Source organism: Cornus florida, unplaced genomic scaffold (assembly GCF_030987335.1).
Source record: "Cornus florida cultivar Cherokee Brave unplaced genomic scaffold, ASM3098733v1 CherokeeBrave_3.0.0_Hap2_Chr10, whole genome shotgun sequence".
Lineage (NCBI taxonomy): Eukaryota > Viridiplantae > Streptophyta > Magnoliopsida > Cornales > Cornaceae > Cornus > Cornus florida.
Window position 1 is genome coordinate 87,439,263 of NW_026775580.1, and position 20,116 is coordinate 87,459,378.

Sequence of the window (20,116 nt, forward strand, 5' to 3'; positions counted from 1 at the left end):
ACAGACTATATTATGTTGTATTAAATCAACATGGGTTCGTACTCGTCGAGGTGAATTCAGCTTCGCGGACATCCTCGATTACACCAAATCCCACTTGTCGTGGAAGAGGGAAAGAAATAGGATTCGAACATTGAGCTTAGCTAAGCATTTGTCGACCAAAGGTGAAACCAAACCAATGAGTTAGGAGTTGTTTGGTGCGGATAGTTACAACTAGGTTTTAAATGAACAGGGTAATGTTGTAATTTTGATTAATTTGTAGACCAAAACAAAGTCGTTTCACACATGTATTGGCTTGGAGAAGTGCCGTGTGGCCTTTAAGGTTAAAATAGTCTTTTTAAAATTTTGATTTTCAGCTTTTAAATTAATTTTCACCAACGAGGACAATTTAATCATTACACATATTCATATGCATACATCTCTATATAGCATATACCAATTTGTATCAACTAAAAAATATCCATATTCATATTAAATTACATTCTTAGTAAAACAATAATCAACCAATTACCAGACATAAGAATGTATTAGACTATTTATTGAAAATTAACGATGAATCATATAAATATAAATGTTCCATGTTTTACGGTGACACCATAAGTTGACCGGTGTTTTTGCACAGCCGCAAAATGCTCCAAAAAACAAACGGGCAAACACAGCTTGTCGGTTGCTGGATGCCCACTGGGTTCGTTATTTTTCCCTCGCATTGAAGCAGTGTTCGTTATAAGGCAATTTTATTACCAACGCCTTCTCGAGAGACTGTTGCGTGCTTGTTTATGGAGGAGGCCTGAAGAGAGAGAAAGAAGAGAGAGATTTGAGTAGAGAGAGAGAGAGAAACCAGAGTTTCTCTCTTCTTTCTTCTTTCATCTTTTTCTTGTCTGATCATCATGGCCTCCTCCGTTTCAATGGAAGATGTTAAGAATGAGCAAGTCGACCTCGTAAGCACACTACCCAAATTATTCACAATTTCTATCTTTACTGAAAATCTTCATTTCCAGTTTGTATAGTATTGGCCGATGATCAAATTATAATTTCAAATTAAATGTAATTTTGCAGCATGATATACAACCACATTAGTTGATAAATTTTGACCTGAGCCTTTAAAATGGATCATACATACATTTTATTTTGTTTGTTATTTTTTTCATAAATTGTTACCAATAATTAATGACAATGTGATTGTGTGGATTATAATTAATGATGAATAAATGAATGGTGTGCAGGAGAATATCCCTGTTGATGAAGTATTCGAGCAGCTGAAATGTACAAGGGAGGGTTTGACAGAACAGGAAGGACAGAACAGGCTCCAAGTTTTTGGCCTTAACAAGCTTGAGGAGAAAAAGGTATTTTTATTCTTTTGCTTATAATTTTTATTTATTTATTTATATTTTTTGTATTGGATTTTTCATACATGAAGTTTCTTGAAGAATGAATTGATCTTTTGTATAAAATTTCTGCCACAGGAGAGCAAGCTTCTCAAGTTTTTGGGTTTTATGTGGAATCCTTTATCATGGGTCATGGAGTGTGCTGCTATTATGGCCATAGTTTTGGCAAATGGAGGGGTAATAACAACTCTATATATCCATATATATACTATATATGTACATATGTTATATGAGGGTGGCCTTGGCTCAACAGTGTGATTTGGAGGCCACAAGTAAGGCTGTGTACATCTGACTCTTCCCAGACTCCACAATGGAGAGAGTCTCGTGCACTGAGCTAGCCTTATATTTACTTGTGTTATATAAAATTAGTGGGTAAGGTGATTTGAATAATGCAGGGGAGGCCTCCAGACTGGCAAGACTTTGTGGGTATTGTTGTGCTGCTATTTATCAACTCCACCATCAGCTTCATTGAAGAAAACAATGCAGGTAATGCCGCTGCTGCACTCATGGCTGGTCTCGCCCCCAAAACCAAGGTATTGGCTTCCATTTTTGTTCATGCCCATATCTAACATTAGCAGCTTTATAAATGAAATTTCATACCGTGGCTCATTGTTTTGAATATATATTGAAGGTGTTAAGAGATGGAAAATGGAGTGAGCAGGATGCATCAATCTTAGTTCCAGGAGATGTGATTAGCGTGAAGTTGGGAGATATTATCCCAGCAGATGCTCGTCTACTTGAAGGAGATCCACTCAAGATTGACCAGTCAGCGCTCACTGGTGAGTCCTTGCCTGTAACAAAGAACCCTGGTGATGGAGTGTACTCTGGTTCCACCTGCAAGCAAGGTGAGATTGAGGCCGTGGTCATTGCCACCGGAGTTCACACCTTCTTTGGCAAGGCTGCCCACCTTGTTGACAGCACAAATCAAGTGGGGCACTTCCAAAAGGTAAAGTCTTTCGTTATGTGAAATTCAATATTGCACTGTAGCTTCATTTCCATTGATGTCGGATGATGGTTGATGGTTTTGATCAGGTGTTGACTGCCATTGGTAACTTCTGTATTTGCTCGATTGGGGTGGGTATGATACTGGAGCTTTTGGTGATGTACCCAATCCAGAATAGGAAATACAGAGATGGTATTGATAATCTGCTAGTGCTTCTCATTGGAGGGATCCCAATTGCCATGCCAACAGTGCTGTCTGTGACCATGGCTATTGGCTCTCACCGGTTGTCGCAGCAAGGTGCCATTACCAAGAGGATGACTGCTATTGAAGAGATGGCGGGGATGGATGTCCTTTGCAGTGACAAGACAGGAACTCTTACCCTCAACAAGCTCTCGGTGGACAAAAACTTGATTGAGGTTTGTAACAAACTCAAAGCACACTAATAATTTCCAAGCCACAGAAAGAAGGGAAGACACTTTGTTTTGTGTATGGAAAATATGACCAAAAGCTTCAGGACTTGTATTAATGGCAATACTCATGGTTGCAGGTATTCCCCAACGACCTTGATAAGGCCGACGTTATTCTCCTTGCTGCTAGGGCTTCTAGGGTTGAAAATCAGGATGCCATTGATGCTTCAATTGTTGGGATGCTGAGTGATGCCAAGGAGGTAGTTTGTCGGATCCTTCCCTTTTTGTGAACTCTGATGTTTTAAAGTATTCCACTATGCCTAAAATATATGAGATTAGTGAGAGTATTTCTTATATCTTTTTTTTCTGCTTTCTTGTGGGGATTTTAGGCAAGAGAAGGGATTACAGAGGTGCATTTCCTGCCCTTCAATCCGGTGGAGAAACGCACTGCAATAACCTACATCGACTCTCATGGGGATTGGCATAGAAGCAGCAAAGGTGCTCCTGAGCAAGTAAGATACTCCTCCACTGGTGCAGTTGTACCATAATGGCATTTCCTTTACCATATCTAATTCAATCACTGTACCAGATTATTGAACTTTGTGACCTCAAAGGAGAGGCGGCAAAGAAGGCCCATCAGATCATCGACAGTTTTGCTGATCGTGGCCTTCGTTCTTTAGGTATTGCACGACAGGTAAGTCATTTATCACTCAAGTCTATTTGGTATTCGTTCATGATAAGTATAAAGAGGTGAAATTTTCGAACTAAATTGGATTTAATGGAATGATGTCTTTACAGACAGTACCAGAGAAAACCAAGGAGAGCGCTGGCAGTCCATGGGAATTTGTGGGTTTATTGCCCCTCTTTGATCCCCCAAGGCATGACAGTGCAGAGACTATCCGCAGGGCCCTTGACCTGGGTGTCAACGTTAAAATGATCACTGGTGACCAGCTTGCAATCGGAAAAGAAACTGGTCGTAGGCTTGGGATGGGCACCAACATGTACCCATCATCCTCCCTTCTAGGTCAGTGCAAGGACGAGTCCATTGCTACGATTCCTATCGAGGAGCTCATTGAGAATGCTGATGGCTTTGCTGGTGTCTTCCCTGGTAAATTGGATTAAAATAGAATGAAGGACAAATACTAAAATGCTATATAACTTAAGATAATAAAGGTCAAGTTTCGGTACAATTGATGTAATAAATTTGGGGTATGCAGAGCACAAGTATGAGATTGTTAAGAAGCTGCAAGAAAGGAAGCACATTTGTGGAATGACTGGAGATGGTGTAAATGATGCCCCAGCACTTAAGAGGGCAGACATTGGCATTGCCGTGGCAGATGCAACTGATGCGGCCAGGAGTGCATCTGACATAGTTTTGACTGAGCCAGGACTTAGTGTGATCGTGAGCGCTGTTTTGACAAGCAGAGCCATCTTCCAGAGGATGAAGAACTATACCATCTATGCTGTTTCAATCACGATTCGTATTGTGATGGGGTTCATGCTTATCGCTCTTGTCTGGAAGTTCGACTTTTCACCTTTTATGGTCCTCATCATTGCCATCCTGAATGACGGAACCATCATGACCATCTCTAAAGACAGGGTGAAGCCATCTCCCGTCCCTGATTCATGGAAGCTCAAGGAAATCTTTGCCACCGGCATTGTCCTTGGAACCTATCTTGCCATCATGAGTGTGGTCTTCTTCTATATTGCTGCTGATACCAACTTCTTCTCCGTAAGCTAACAACACTAAAATGGCAAAATCAAATTGAGAAAAAAATAAAATAAAAAGAAAACTACTAAGAAATTTAACATTTGCAGAAAACTTTCAATGTTAGATCGATCAGGGATAGCAAAGATGAGCTTACTGCGGCCCTTTACCTTCAAGTGAGTATTGTCAGTCAAGCACTCATTTTCGTCACCAGGTCACGCGGCTGGTCTTTTCTTGAACGCCCTGGACTCATGCTTATTGGTGCCTTCATTGCAGCCCAGTTGGTAAGTCTTTGTAGGAGGCTTTTTTATAAAATGTTTTGCTAGTCCTTTTAGTGCACTTGATGACAATATATCTTCGTCTAAGTTATGTAATTCCTCAATGTAGGTGGCCACTGCCATTGCTGTTTATGCAGACTGGAACTTTGCTCGGATCCAAGGCGTTGGGTGGGGATGGGCTGGCGTGATCTGGATCTTCAGCGTTATCACCTACTTCCCTCTTGATGTCCTTAAGTTCATCATCCGCTACGCATTGACCAATAAGGCCTGGGATAACATGATGCAGAACAAGGTATATAGACAAACTTCATGACAATGCCAACGGCCATGCTAATACAACTTTCTTTTTTATTTATTTGACTCAATTTTTTTTTTTTTCCTCTCATCTAACGATCTAGACTGCTTTCACAACCAAGAAGGACTATGGTAAGGAAGAGAGAGAGGCACAATGGGCCGCGGCTCAACGTACACATCATGGCCTCAAGACCACAGAAACTGATCCTAGCCTGCTCAATGACAAGAGCAGCTACCGGGAGTTGTCTGAGATTGCCGAGCAGGCGAAGAAACGTGCTGAAGTTGCCAAGTATATACATGATTAGCATTATTCAAAAAGAAAGACTGATTTGTGCATAAATTGCTTGATCATTTTGAAGGACATGTCCAGTTCAATATCGGACAACTTTTCTTATAGTAAAAGACTACATATTTTCGAATGTTTCTGCAGGTTAACGTAGATCCCTAAAAGGACACCTTGAATCAGTGGTGGAAGCTGGGATTAAACATCGGAACCATTCAGCAGCACTACACTGTCTTACAGTAACAAGGATGGAACAAATTGTGAAAATGTAGAAATAGATGCAAAGAGTAAAAAGGGAACTTCTCTTACAATCTTCTGTTCTTTATATCAACCAAAAAAAGGAGGGGAAAAAAAAAAAGAGGGGGTAGAAAGGAGTTACGATGATGAAATGACTGTGGAATGTTGTGTAATTTTATATTATGATGATTCTCCTTTTCCTCATTAGTGGCTTCATCTTCTACTGCACATTTTTTGGATTAGTTTTAAACCATGTATTGTAAAATTTAAACTATGTTTTCTTTAAAATGAGAGTGCCTTGCCTAATGCTTTTACTTTTTAAAACCATGATTGTGCTTATATATCTATTTTGCTGTATATATTTTTAACTATAATAGAAAATCATTTCTTAAATGAAAATTAGATATCTCAAATTTAAATGAATTAGAAAATAAATTATTAACCTTTTATTTCACTTAGTTTTTCATTGGTATATTTGCATGGGAACTGACTGGAGCTTCAACATGCAGATATATGTTGCAGATTTAGGGTATTATTCTGGTTTTTCCATTTCAATTATTTTTTATTTTATGTCCCTAGTATTTGCATTTTTTGTGAAAGTTATGGTCTTTTGATGATTCTAAAGCTCTTGTTATCATCCTTTAATATTAATAAAGCAATCTTCCATAAAAAAAGCTAGCTTTAAAGTGGTTGAATTCTACCAATCTACAAGTCTCTACTTATAATTTTCTACGTAACAATTAAACTAGGTTCAACCTAAATTTAAGGCTGAACAAATTATACCCCAAGTCACATAGAACGGGAGAGGAAGCAAGAGCAAGTGCGAGAGGAGAACAAAAGCAACAAAATCTAAACAAAGTGAGAGCGAGAGCACGAGTGAAGCATTAGAGCGGCACCTCATAAGAAAAATTGTGTGAATTAGATTACACCCATGATGCATATTTGCCCTTTTATTCTATCAAAGAAAGGGGAGCTGAGTTTACCTCTACTAATAAGCCCACTAAATTAGACAGGTGCTGTAATACTCTGTAAAAGGAAGGTATAAAGCAAGTTTAATTGCTAAAGCTATAGATCAAGAAATTCTCATTAATTATTGTTTCATCTTATTCCTCCAAGAGATTAATTCTGAGGGGATTAAATCTTCATTACAGGAAAGCACAGCTTGTGCAATCAGTTTCCCAAGCCAACCATGGTACAACAGACCCCTTGAACCAAGGCCACCAAATAACCAGTATTTACAAGTACAATTTCCACCTACAAAATCATCTATACAACCCAGAATTGGAAGTGATCCATTAGGAGTGAGTGGAGGCATTGCCCTTAGACCTGCACTTGCTCCAGTGCATGTCCAATTCTTTATGCCTGGATATATGACAGATGCTTTTGGCAGAAGCTCTTCCAGAGCTTTTGAAGCTTCCTCCCAAGGGACACATGGTGAATAATTCTTTGACTTCCATTCCCATGTGGAGCCCAAATGAAGATTGCGGGGCCCATGGACAGCAAGCCATGCATCTGAGAGAATCGAAGGGCTACGTTCTGGATAACTCTCTCTGAAACACAGCATCCAAAATAATTAATTTCGAAAAATGTTGTTCCATGGGGGCATATGTTTACTAGATAGTAATTGATACCATTCCGTTTTTGTTTATCATATCATATCCAGACACAACTATCCTTCACTATGTGTAACCACAGGGTAAAGTCATTACCAATAGAAGGGATGCACCACCAAAATATGATAATTTAGCTTGAACATAAATACAATGGATTACTCATTACAGATGCTATGGAAATTATAATGCTTCATTCCGCATTCTATGATTAAGTGAATCTCATTCATCATTGGAAGCCACACAAGTATAGAGCTTTTACCCAATATCATCAGGCAGGTGCAGGTGAGCAATGACACCTCTACATGTCCTCAAAGGAAGCCTCCCTGATAGCTCTGGCAGAAAGGCTGCTCTGGCACCTAGACAAATAATCACTGCATCATATTCCCCTGAAAAAGAAAATACTGTTATCACTCCACTGATTAGGATGAAAATAAACACTCTAAACTATGGCATAAACCAAGGTTATTAAGTTCCTCTTCTATTACATGGTTAATAAGCTGATGATACATTTGCATTGCCTAACATGGGAATTACACCTTTTTAAGTGCCCAGACCTCAAAGAATTTGAAAAACAAAAGAAAAATGGTTCAAGTTATAACATGCTCAACAAGGGTGAGTTTGGCATCCAAGCAGCCCTTTAGGATTAAGCAGCCGGACTCCAAATAGAGAAATTAAGAGCTCTTCATTTTCAGCTCTTTTGTAAGGTCCCCATTTTCAATTCACAGAGGTATTTAAATTGAAATTTTCAAGTCAGATTGGGTGGCAAGTATTGTATCTAACTCTAAGAGCTGACGACCTGGGAAGGTGCCAACGTACCAGTTCACTGGGTAGCCAAGTGCACAAAATAGATCAACCTTGCTCATGTGATCAGTTTGACAACTGACTGATGGGTGGGTTAGATCTAGTAATTGAGTTTCAATTAACCACAAGTATATATGTAATTGGGGGAGTACATCATGATAAGAGTGATTTAAGCCTTGATAGAATATTGATGGAGGATTCCTCCATCAATATTCTATCAAGGCTTAAATCACTCCATATTCTCCCAACAGAAATTGCACCCACTACATTCAGGAAAAAAAAAAATTGCACCCACTGTACATGCAGATGCATGAACAACTTAAGACTGGATTTGCACACAGATTTGTTTCTAAAGAACAAATGTTTTCTTTATAGAAGGAAACTAGTTTTCAGTAACCTTATTAACAATATATGCTCTGATGTGTCAGTGCGTATAGAACACATTATGTCAATGTGCAACAAATAAACAATTTACGAGTAGGAGACAACATTACAGATACCGCCTGCATTGAAAGCACCTATACAGTTTAGAACATGATCCCCTCTTGTTTGTTTTTTGTTAACTACAATTGGAACTCTGGTTGCAACTGAAAGAAATTGAAACAATAGCACTGGAGTTTACCGGCTAGTTCAAGGAGATTGTTTATGGACTTCTTGTGCAAACATAACTCTTTCTCCGCAAAACCTGAAGTAGACACGTCTTTCACTAGATTTTCACATGCTAAGAAGAGTGCCTAATAAAACAATCACAAAATAAGAAAATGCCAATAAATTAAAAGAAAGGAATATTGAATTTTTCTTTTTTTTTTTTTTTTTAAAGGCATTATTGTATTTTCAGACCTCCAGATAGCGAAGGGGATGAACATTTACAGCTTCAGGCATATAAAAGGCAGAGTTGAAAGGTACGCATAAATTGGGAACAAGACTTCTGGCAGCATCCTCGTCAATGGACTCTATTCTGCAACTAGCAAGGCAGTCCTGAACATTCTACTAATGAAAAGCAAGAAATACCAATATTACTGTAAAGAAAATTTCAATAAGCCATCGTGATTTAGTAGGAAGTTTTGAGGTACTTACATCACTCAATGCATCCATATTCTTCAAACTGACTGCTGGCCTTAGAATGCCTCTAAAGTGAATAATTTCCATCATAAGTCCACATATAGTAACAGATACTTGCAGAAAATAAAACTAGAACTTGCTCCAAGGGATCTAGACCAATTCCTCAAATGCACAAAAAATGGAAGTATAACTCGCCAAGCTAAGTAGCTAGAGCTTGTACCTCAAGCAGAGGCACTAAGGGAACAGGACATTGTCTAGAGCTTGTACTTCAAGCAGAGGCACTAAGGGAACAGAACATTCTCCTTCTCAGAGGTTAAGGTCTGAGGTTGCCACCTGCTGGCCTAACCATTCCAAGCAGAAAGTTGAACAAAGTGGCTTAGCTAGGCTAGAGCCTTTTTTACATACCAAATGATGATGATGATGATGTAATAATAATAATAAAGGGAAAGTACAACACACATAAGCATTACAACATGATGCTCTATTTAATTAAAATAATCTAAATTATAAATATGAAAAGGTCTTCAGAATCATGACTCATAGGGAAGGATGCCAGCCAAGCCTAGCCCCTATTAGGTTTGGGAAGGTTAATCTTCAGGTATGGGTGGGTCTAAAAGAAAAAGTAAACTCCCACTCAGGTTCAAAATGGGGTAGAGTTTAAAATTGCCGCCTTCTCCCCCACCCTCTAGTGGGGGTCCAGGGGGCAATACGTCACTTTACTAAAATGTCCCCTATGTTTGAAAATTTCTGAATTACCTCTCCCCATATATGATTCATGTTAGGGTTTTGTTGGGTTTCCATTCCCTGCCACTATTTCACCCACTCAGCTTCACTTATCTCTTAATCTAGACAATCAACTCTTCACCAGAGGACATCACCAATCACCACAGGTTTTTACTCGTATGTTCTTCCTGTTACTAAATCACAATCTATTAAATTTGTTCAATAATTTCTCTCTCCATATTCTCACTCACAATTTCGAGAGGCATCCAAGTGAGGATTTCTTTCAGCAGCCACATGGGGGAGAAGAGGCCACCATCCTACATCCTCTTCCCCGCCTCCCCTCCCCTCCCAAACCCAAGAGGTAGTCATCCCTATAGGATAAGAAAACTAGTGTATTGCACCATGATGTGCCATATTTTGCTTATTAGATATTCCAAATAGCATGCATTTAACCTCTTCCAATTCTAATGTAACCGAGAATTTGCCATCAGGCCCATCACATATAATGATTGAAGATCAAGAGGATATCATTTACAAAGAAACATTAAGCTACCAATAGACAGTATCACACACTGGAAGAAAGAAAAGACAAATGAAAAGCTACAACAGAGACTAAACCTTCTCCTCACTATGAAGCCTTTAGAATTTTCTTGATTTCCCAAGTTTAACTCCTGCAAACCAACTGCTGCCTCAGCAACGCTTAAAAGCTTTAAACTCTCTTTCCAGCATTCAGCACCCCTCCATAGAAGCTTAGCTGCCAGAATCGAACTGATTAGCCCACCAAAACTTCAACCCGGAAATTTAATATCTCTTGAACATCTTTTAATCAAAATAAATACTGAACATCAAAAGACAAGTGAAACTGGGAAGAGGAAAGTAAATGGGAGCTCATGAAGTCAAAGAAGCTGCCATTAGATCAAAGGATGAAATGGGAACCTTTGGGAGAGTATGGGTGAAGGAGTCCCCCAGAAACCCCAGATGCACCCCCACCAATGCCGGCTTCATCATAAATGTCAACGCACAGTTGCAAATCCTTGGGACCGTACTGTGAAAGTAATTTCGAAAAATCAAAATATGGCTAATCATCATAAATAGTGAATATGAGAGCGCACATAACCCACGAGGCCATGAGTATAAGCAACAGTGATGATTAAATTGATAATCAGTTCCACAACAGTGTTTCTTTTTTTCTATTTTCATTTTTCCCTTTTTTAACTTCGAAAATGGAAATTTTTGCCAAAGATGACACAAATGACATGTCAAATTTAATTTTGTTCTGTGGGATCGAAAAAATAAAATCTAATAAAAATGAAAAATAGTCATTCAAAATTGAAACTATAAGTGGGCATTGACTGAACATCCAAAAAATATAATATAACCATAAATAATCATATACATTTGCAAATACAACTTTTGGCAACATAATTGATAATAGTACACCAAATGGGCAAACAAAACAATTCAATAACACATGTCCAATTAAGTTGATACAACAATCTGGTACAATAAAGTACTCAAATGGAACCTGCAACCAAGGTATGCCATTTTCACTTCAAAATGCATTTACATAAAAAGTCTTACAATAAAAAAACACCTCATATACATAAACCAATTAAAATATATATTTGAATGAAAACTACAACAATTTTTTTCAAACGAATCCTTAAATTATTAAAAATACACAAAGAAAAAACAATTCAAGCCACCAAAATGTATGTTTGATACAGGCCAATAATGTCTTTGCTTTCATGGGAATTAAAGCAATATAACACCTTAAAAAATTCCGTTTGGGTTTTCTTTTATTCTAAGAGCACCCATTTTATAATCGGCAAGCAATACGTCTAAAATATCAGCCATTTTATACTAAAGAGAGAGTACTTGCAACAAGTGCCAAGCAACAGACAGCCCAGCAAAGCCAGCACCAAGCACCGCGTACCTATGAATACATAATAACAGTTATGATAAAAATCACTGTTAGAAACAACAGTATGAGACTCTGAAACATAATTACATATACGAATCATAGGCATATATATATATGCACACACACAAAAGATAATTATAAAGAAAGCAGTCAGACGAACTAAAGAAAAGGGTACCTGAGGGGTCGCTGAGAGAGAGAAGAAGACGACCGAACGGTAAAAGAAGAAGACGCCGGTGATATGGTTTTTCTGAGATGTAGACGACATGAGCTGCTACGTGTCATCGGAGATTTCAATCCCCAAGGAAGAACAATTATGCTAGGATTATTAGGGTTTTGGGCAATGCACGACGGCGGCATCATGTAGGACCGTGCTCTGCTCCGTTCAGCTAGCACTAGCACCCTGCTCAAAGGTCATTCGACTCAACAACTTAAAAAATTACCCGACCCGAATAACTTATTAATTTTCCCCACACACATGTAATTTGACCCGAATCACCAGCATGGAATAGTCCTTGTAATTAACTCTCTCTCTTCCCGTTGTTACTTTATCTCTCTCCCACTAAACCATCCCTCTCTCTCCTTTATCTTTTCACTCACTCTGCGCCAGAATATACTCTAGACCCAAATTTGTGTCCCTCTTTCTCCCTCCTCTCTTTCTATGTATATATATACAGAGAGAAGATTAAAGATTAAAATTTCGAAAAATATTTTACAGTGGAACAGAGCCTTAAATCCAAACTCTCAAATTTTCAACAGAAGTTTATGCCATTGAGAAAGAAGCATTTGCAATGCCAGCCATTTAGGCTGGCTTCATAGGCCCAAATAGGAAGCTTATCAGGATATGTTCTACATACAGAATGTTGTTGAAAATAATAGAGGAAAGATTGAGATAAAAAGAATAGTAATATTGTTATTAGTTTAGTAAAACCAAATAGAAATTCAATTTATATCAAAATAGGAACAAAATGAATAGCAGTCACTCTTACATCCTCCTGGATACATTTTTAAGAGAGGAATGAGAATCTATTCCTCTTCCTCCTTTACTCCAAATAGGGAACAGTAACAAATCTTCCTCCTTTAATTGATACTGCTACACTGTAATGGCACATACTGTACTTAAGGAAATGCAAGGCAATCGCTATGTTTCAAATTTCAATAGGTTCAAATAGCCATCAACTAGGCGTAATGTGGCAAAATAGAACATTTGGCTTAATGTCATGCCAATTGGGTTGAATTTTCAATATATATTGCGCACTAATTACAGAGCAAGAAGTACTAAACTACACAAACAAGGAAAGTTAAAAATTCAGTTGCACTTTCTATCCTAATTGCTGCTGCTAGAGGAAAGCCCTGAATTCAGAAGTCTTTTTGAATAATACAATGTTTGCTCCTACTCTGCGTAGTGCTAAAAACTTGCTGATATTATTACAAAGGATTAAGCTTTACGAACAATGACACGCCTTTCTCGCTTGTACTCAACTTCATCTCTTTGATGCATAATTAACAGAGCTCTTCTAATCTGCCAATTTTGAAAATTATTTAATTAGTAACAACCATAGACACCAATACGAAATTATTACAATTCTTTTTCTACTGCTACAGTTATTTACATTTTTTTTTTTTTTTAAAATATTAAAACTTCACAGCACCTAGTATCTAAAAATGAAAGCATAATGACATCTAACCAATATATATATATATATATACACACACACACATAGAAAATTGGCCTTACAATGGATTCATTCATCCCCATCCTGGTAAGATCATCTATCAGCCGTCTCTCTGAAATGTGGCTTCCGATTCCCATTCTTCTCTTTATCTGAGTTTCTGCTTGCTGTTCGAGGAAAATAATATATAACTCAATACTGAAAAGAGATAAGAAAAAACAAAACAAAAAAAAAAATAACAAAGAAGATGAAAAACAGAAATAAGCTTTGTAATTTGTAAGCCAAACCTTTATCTCATTTGCCATCTCTGGAGTAAGATTAATATGTTGATTTATTCCAGAACGTGCTGCGTCCATAGTAGCATTGTTGAAAAGCCTGATGGCTTCCAGAACATGGTTATCATTTGCGACATGGGACCTAAAACATGGTGCACGAGAAATAAGTAAAAGGAGAGTTGATTATAAATTAAGAAAGCACACAAGTAAAAACGAACTCTTTAACTATATTCATTTGAAACCGAACTTAAAGAAGCTTGATGATTTGGTGAGCTTAGGGCCAGTTTATAGTACACTTTGGCCCCACCCATGAAAAGGTTTGCATTCAAGTACCTTACTTGTATAAGAAAGTAGGGGGAAATACAAGTTGTTCTATCTTTTACCTACAGTTTCCCTATAATGCCCCCAACAAAATAATAATTTATATATCTAAACGAAATACAATGGAGCATTCAAGTTCCATGGCACATCCAATCTACACCTTTTACTTTGCAATTCAGGCAATCATGATAAAATGCATATCGGACCAAATTAACTGTGATAGCCAATGGAATATACCAAGCAACCTAAAGTTGGGCACTTTTGTAGTAAATAACTTTCTCAGTCAGAATCACAATAATTCCAAAAGATTACTCAAATAGACCAACAAACAAGCTACAACTCATTCTTCTAATACTTTATTTTATTTTATATTTTTTTTTATTTTTCACGCATGCTAATATCCAACCATTGCAAATTTAGAAATCCCCGTTCAGAGGAATTGACAGATATCCAATGCACATACATTGCATTTTTTTCTGAGTGACCCCTTTCAACAGATTTAATCACTCAGAAATCTTAGAACCAGAGATCTAATAGCCATTAGAGTAAAAACATTGTGATTTGTGAGTCAATATTCCTAGCAACAATTTCAAAGGCCAACAATGGAAACCATGAGAAAACCAAGTTCAAAAATGATAAGAGAGCCTGCCCGTTAACTTACAGTTCCATTTTTGCAATTGCCTCACTCAACCTTACAATAGCTTCCAGCTGCCTCACAGTAATTGGGATAGCAGCTGCCTCACCAGTTTCATTTGCCTGTCGCCTCATATCCTATAAGAAGCAGCATAGAATAATTTATTATTTGAAGGGAAAATACAAGCGGTTGTGCTAACAAGAAACATGACAATTTGTATACATTTTACTTGACAAGCAATTGCCTCAACAGTTTATTGAATAATTCCTCACCTTTTCTGACTTACCCAACAAAGAAGTCAATATTTTTCTTTCAATGTTACTATTATTATTATTATTCCTTTTTGGGTTGTAGTATTTACATTATAATTTTAATATTTAAACCTGTTGGGGCTTGAATCTTGACACTTTATTTGGAGACTCGACCAAATACCACCTTGGCTACAAGGCCTGTGGTAATAAAGTCAGTAAATAAAAACTACTCAGTCAAATCAACACAGATAAAAATCCCTGTATCAAGTAATGGACAGAAATTTCTGCAACCCCAACCTATATGCACTAAGCTAAGCAAAAGCAATTTGCCAACAACGGTTTTCTTTAAACAAAATAAATCTTTGATATCACATTTTATTGTTACTTTTTCACATTTAAAAGAATGCTACACTAATTTATTAAATCAATTGAGAAATTTACATCTTTTTAAAAATCGAAGCTTCAAGTAAATTTCTCACTTGTAATATCATCATTAAGGTTCAAAAGTTGATGTGGTAACTAGAATAATAACAACTGTGGTTCGATATTACTTATATTAGCCTCTACTTATTCCAAAATTTGATGTGCTACTGCTACCTTCCTGACTTTTACTAAGTTTCAGACTGTTATCTCAAACATACAACTCAACTCAACTCAACTCAGTGAAGGCTTTTTCCGAACTCAACAAAGTTATCTCAAACATGCTGTCAGTAGGAACAAATTAATTTGAGGAGCTTCTTGAAATTTCTAATCTTCTCTTTATTATGAGATAGTCATAAATATACCTGTCTGATTCTAACATAATTCTCCTGTAAAGTTGCAGCAGCAGAATCTGATAGACGAGGGTGGCATGCAGTTCGACAGTATTGTATATACCTGTGTACATGCAACTCGGAAGTTTCAGCATTTAATAACTAATTGACAAAGTAGCCTCTTTGAAATAATTTAACATTGGGGAGATTCACAATAAACACCTCTTCAGCCAATTATATTCTTTAGAAGTTTTTGTGTCACCCGTGACTGCACCAGCAGATGCATGAAGTTTGATGACATGGCTAGCAATGCTCTGTAAAGAAAGTACATCCAATTAAATTGCGGCACATTTAGGGGATCAAGAAACCATTTGAAACAAGAGTGTTCCATTTTGACATGCATAGCATTTGAAATGAGCTTTTTCAACTAATCTATTTGAAGTTCTTTATAGAACAAAAGGCAAATATATTTGGATGATAATCTATCATTTTTTCTGACAGCTTTATCTTTGGGGTACTTGGGAAAGATTTCTTTCTCAAAGTGCAACAGCATGCTATTCTTAGCAAATAAAATGACTGAACTTCTATTAATTCACTCTGTTGCAGAGTTCAAATGAGACCTTATCGAGAACACCACAACTGATTATAAAGTACCTTATCTTGACTGTACATTCTGATATCTTTCACAATGAAGATTAGATCAAATCTTGAAAGAATTGTTGTCTGCAAATCAATGTTATCCTGAGCAGTCTGGAAGGGGAAATTGTCTTTGTTAGTCTACTGTCTCTTATCAGACATAAATTTGATAAAATGACAAACACAATAAAAAATAAATAAAAAGTAAAGCACTTATGTAAACCTTAAGATCATCATAACGCCCTGATGGGGGATTAGCTGCTGCAAGCACAGAGGTTCTAGAATTGAGAACAGTGGTTATTCCAGCTTTGGCAATGGAAATGGTTTGCTGCTCCATGGCTTCATGAATAGCAACTCTAAACCACAGAAGTATGAATTATTTAGAATTGCATAACCAGAACGGATAAAAATGGGATCAAGATCCAAGTAAAGTCTAAATCACCTGTCTTCCGCTCTCATTTTGTCAAACTCATCAATGCAGACGACACCACCATCTGCCAAAACCATGGCCCCTCCTTCCAGATAAAATTCACGCTGAATAAAATTTGAGGAAATCAGGAACGTTTATTTATTAAAAGATCGGTTGCGGAATTTTCTGAAGTATGATTGTAAGTCAGAAAATAATTTATCTTGAGGAAATTGGGAACAATTATTCATTAAAAGAGAACTCCAAGGGCATGGTGGCAAAAAAGATATGATGACATCATCAGAATAAATAGCTTAAAGGTTCACGAACTTACAGTGCTGCTGTCTCGAATCACAGAAGCAGTAAGACCAGCAGCAGATGAGCCCTTTCCTGAAGTATATACAGCTACTGGAGCTGTCTTCTCGACGAACTTAAGAAACTACACAGAAAAATTATTATAAAATTAGGGAGTTACTTTTGGGGAAATGAAGCAAGAGTACAATGGTAGTAAGTTTGGCATGAGTACCCTTTTTACAAGAATATGGAGTGGCTTAAACTAAAAAAAAAAAAATTAAAAATGATTTACATAGAAATGTAATTAGAAAGAAAATAAAATAACAGTTAAAAGCCACTATATGGGCAGCATGAACAAACAAAACAATATTGAACTAACCTGTGATTTAGCAGTAGATGGGTCCCCCAGAAGCAACACATTTATATCACCTCTCAACTTCACACCATCTGGCAAACTCTGCACTAACAGAGGAAGTGACTATGCTATCAGTTAAACTATATCACTGGTTGAAGATGAAGATTCATGATATACCTTCCTTGATCCTCCAAACAAAAGACAAGCCACAGCCTTTTTCACATCATCATGGCCAAATATCGAGGGAGCAATCTTGGAGCATATATTTTTATATGCATTACTTTCTGAGGCAAACTTTTTGAATTCTTCTAACTACAAAAAATAAAATTTTGTTAAAAATATTCCTCATAACATATTGAAAAGTAAGAGGGACATTTCGTTAGCATCCAAATAAAGAAAAAACTACAAGTGCAAAAACAGAATAATCAATGAAATATTATTTAGATCGGATGCTAATATAGACTCTGAACTTCTTCCAGAAGTAACACATGGGAGGATTAGAGTTCCACCTCATTTTATAGAAACATCAAGTTGCAAATTTATGACTACATATCATTCATCCAAAGTTTATTCACCACTATACCATAGTTTCACTTATTTAAGAATATTTGCATTGTAATAACAACCTAAGAACACACATACTACTGCACAAGAGTTGCATCTGAGTGATTTGCAGTTCAAATTTATGCCAATTCAGACAACTACCTCTTCTGTTGTGAAGTCGATAGGGTTCCTAGAATTAGCATCATTAGCTTCTTCTATTCCTACAACCCTTATATAGGGTTGTCTAACTGCAACTGCTCCTTTGTGGCTGCATAGGAACCCAAAATAAATATAAACATTAATCCCACGATTCAATATCAATGAAATGTAAAAATCAACAAAGATGCTAAACAATTCACTCATGGCAATAAAAATCAGTACTTTGCGGGTGAATTGGCAGCTTGAAAGATGCTGTAAATTCCCATTATGGTCAATCTTGTACCAGGTACAATTGTTTGCACAAGATGGCGATCGACTGATAGAAGCATGTTCCTTGGTAGCTCCCCAGTGGGGACATCCTTCAATTTATAAAAATAAATACATAATTAACAAAATAAAATTTTAAAATTAATGCAAAAGAAACATCAATTTCACTTCAAGCATTCATCTACAGAATGAAGATTCACACCTCAGGATTTTCTTGCAATTTCAGGGTCTGTTGATCAACATACTTGCTTCTATCTGGAACCACAATCCATGGATCAATCGGGCACGGTTCTTCCCCAGCCTACAAAATCTCCAATCACTCAGCATTGTATTGTGTTCAAACAACAAAACTGAACCACAAGAATTCACAATAAGGAATTTGCTTCGACCTGGGATACATGATCACATGAGCGAGGCACAATCGCCCCGCCAAGCCCCGGGCGACAGGGAACAGTCTTCACATTCTTACAATTCTTACACAACAAAGTCACATAAGTCGCCTTTGCTTTAGTCCTTGACGCAGCAATAGTAATTCCAGATATTTTGACCAGTTTTGATATATATTGTGCCTAGCAATCAATAAACAAACAAATAAATATATCTACCAAAACCCTAAAGCCAAAAACATCAAAAGCCCCCAAAAATTTTTAAAAAACTAACCCCCAGTGATCGCATCGACGCTGGATCTTCCCCTGAAGACAACAAAATTTGCACCTCCCCAGTCACCGGCTCCTCCATTTCTCCAGTCTCTCCAGCGACCCTGGATCTCAAACTCGCTAGAACCTCAGCCGCGGCAGTTTCAAACTAAGACCAATTCACAAAAAAAAAAAAAATCAAAATTCAATCTTCTAATCATTACATAAATGCAATTAGCGGTGTGTATATATATATGTATATCTTTAATCAGTAGTGTGATGAGATTAAGGATACCAAAGGTAGATAATCGGCTGGGTTTTTGCGGAGCAAATCTGCGAAACCATTCTCGTATTCGTCGAGGTCTGCGAGGTTGACGAGGAGGTATTTAGGGTTTTGAAGGAGGCTTTCTCTGTAGGGTAAGACATTTGGTTGATCTTTCCGGACATAGCTTCTAATGAACTCTTTGAACTTCCGGAGGATGGTATGGCGGCTCGCCGCCTGTTCGGGATCGCCGACGCCGTTGCCGCCGCGAGGGAACTGAGCTTGGTCGCTGTAGAAGATGGCCCCCTCATCCCAACCAGACATCCTTCCTCTCTCTCTCTAAAACTCCTTCCCTCTCTTCTCCGTGAAATGATTACTCTCTCTCTAAGCGGCGGGGTGTACAGGTCGGGGGAGTGAGGCTCTCTCTCTGACTAATAGGTTTTTGGCGGGAAGGATTTGGCGGGAACTGATGGGTGCGATGGCACGTGCGATAGTGTTTGCTATAGAGGACTAAGGAGTACGCCTTCCTTATTTTTGAACCGTTGGATTAAATAATCTCCACGACCTCTTTATATTTGGGATTTCAATTTTTTGCTATTTTTTATATTTATTTATCCCACAAAGTACACCGGTCAAATAGTTGGATCACCCCACTATCAACTAGACCAGCTAACAATACCCAAGAAATGTCCCAGATTTTTAAAATTTAATAAGTTATCATTTTGATGTACAAGTTTACACATAAATTAAACAATATTTGAAATTTGATCCATGAATAACCAATCAAAAATCATTCCGTTAAACAATTCATTACAAGTCTTTGATACGAGTATCATTACTCTTTTCTGTTTTTGATGAATTGTTCTTACAACTTAATCTAGAAATGACAAGATTAAATGGTATTTGAATTCAACCTATTCACTACCTGCCAAAATCATGATAACAAGATCTTGTTTGTTCAGTTTTTTAAAAATAATTTTCTATTTAGAGGTGAAAAACAG

The 20,116-nt window shown here is 37.3% G+C and overlaps 3 protein-coding genes across 4 annotated transcripts; 1 reads left to right on the forward strand and 2 right to left on the reverse strand.

Moving 5' to 3' along the window:
- The first annotated feature begins 1,222 nt into the window (after positions 1-1,222).
- Positions 1,223-5,856, forward strand: LOC132279788 (ATPase 8, plasma membrane-type-like). The gene is made up of 12 exons (XM_059781827.1): positions 1,223-1,559; positions 1,778-1,915; positions 2,014-2,328; positions 2,415-2,741; positions 2,873-2,992; positions 3,122-3,244; positions 3,322-3,426; positions 3,531-3,840; positions 3,950-4,464; positions 4,551-4,724; positions 4,828-5,010; positions 5,117-5,856. The coding sequence occupies exons 1-12, from the start codon at positions 1,491-1,493 to the stop codon at positions 5,315-5,317; spliced, it is 2,580 nt and encodes an 859-aa protein (XP_059637810.1). The 5' UTR covers positions 1,223-1,490; the 3' UTR covers positions 5,318-5,856.
- A 711-nt stretch (positions 5,857-6,567) lies between these two features.
- Positions 6,568-12,261, reverse strand: LOC132279791 (uncharacterized). 2 transcript variants are annotated; one of them, XM_059781829.1, is made up of 9 exons: positions 11,831-12,261; positions 11,610-11,667; positions 10,668-10,776; positions 10,350-10,485; positions 9,024-9,075; positions 8,787-8,933; positions 8,569-8,680; positions 7,405-7,531; positions 6,568-7,082 (listed from the first exon to the last, which is right to left on the reverse strand). In XM_059781829.1, exons 1-9 carry the CDS (start codon positions 12,013-12,015, stop codon positions 6,623-6,625), a joined length of 1,386 nt encoding a protein of 461 aa, XP_059637812.1. In that variant the 5' UTR covers positions 12,016-12,261; the 3' UTR covers positions 6,568-6,622. The 2 variants fall into 2 exon arrangements, with proteins under 2 accessions (XP_059637812.1, XP_059637813.1); XM_059781830.1 differs by lacking the exon at positions 11,610-11,667 and having other exon boundaries at positions 11,831-12,259.
- Positions 12,262-12,771: 510 nt separating this feature from the next.
- On the reverse strand, positions 12,772-19,530 carry LOC132279789 (DNA replication licensing factor MCM5). The gene is made up of 18 exons (XM_059781828.1): positions 19,149-19,530; positions 18,879-19,022; positions 18,608-18,787; positions 18,421-18,519; positions 18,174-18,310; positions 17,955-18,060; positions 17,427-17,561; positions 17,274-17,351; positions 16,935-17,039; positions 16,637-16,728; positions 16,418-16,550; positions 16,213-16,308; positions 15,781-15,872; positions 15,592-15,682; positions 14,583-14,692; positions 13,613-13,742; positions 13,391-13,492; positions 12,772-13,174 (listed from the first exon to the last, which is right to left on the reverse strand). Exons 1-18 carry the CDS (start codon positions 19,437-19,439, stop codon positions 13,091-13,093), a joined length of 2,205 nt encoding a protein of 734 aa, XP_059637811.1. The 5' UTR covers positions 19,440-19,530; the 3' UTR covers positions 12,772-13,090.
- Positions 19,531-20,116: the final 586 nt, after the last annotated feature.

What these genes read in the sequence shown, in the direction of transcription:
- LOC132279788 (XM_059781827.1), top strand. Translation starts at nt 1,491, where the DNA reads ATGTGGAATCCTTTATCATGGGTCATGGAGTGTGCTGCTATTATGGCC. An exon ending in CCTTCATTGCAGCCCAGTTG is followed by an intron (nt 4,725 to 4,827) that starts GTAAGTCTTTGT and finishes TCCTCAATGTAG; the next exon opens with GTGGCCACTGCCATTGCTGT. An exon ending in ATAACATGATGCAGAACAAG is followed by an intron (nt 5,011 to 5,116) that starts GTATATAGACAA and finishes CTAACGATCTAG; the next exon opens with ACTGCTTTCACAACCAAGAA.
- LOC132279791 (XM_059781829.1), bottom strand. Translation starts at nt 12,015, where the DNA reads ATGATGCCGCCGTCGTGCATTGCCCAAAACCCTAATAATCCTAGCATA. An exon ending in TTGCTTGGCACTTGTTGCAA is followed by an intron (nt 10,777 to 11,609) that starts GTACTCTCTCTT and finishes TTACTTTCACAG; the next exon opens with TACGGTCCCAAGGATTTGCA. An exon ending in CACCTGCCTGATGATATTGG is followed by an intron (nt 7,083 to 7,404) that starts GTAAAAGCTCTA and finishes GCTGTGTTTCAG; the next exon opens with AGAGAGTTATCCAGAACGTA.
- LOC132279789 (XM_059781828.1), bottom strand. Translation starts at nt 19,439, where the DNA reads ATGTCTGGTTGGGATGAGGGGGCCATCTTCTACAGCGACCAAGCTCAG. An exon ending in CGTCGATGCGATCACTGGGG is followed by an intron (nt 18,788 to 18,878) that starts GTTAGTTTTTTA and finishes ATTGATTGCTAG; the next exon opens with GCACAATATATATCAAAACT. An exon ending in GAATGTACAGTCAAGATAAG is followed by an intron (nt 15,873 to 16,212) that starts GTACTTTATAAT and finishes CTTTCTTTACAG; the next exon opens with AGCATTGCTAGCCATGTCAT.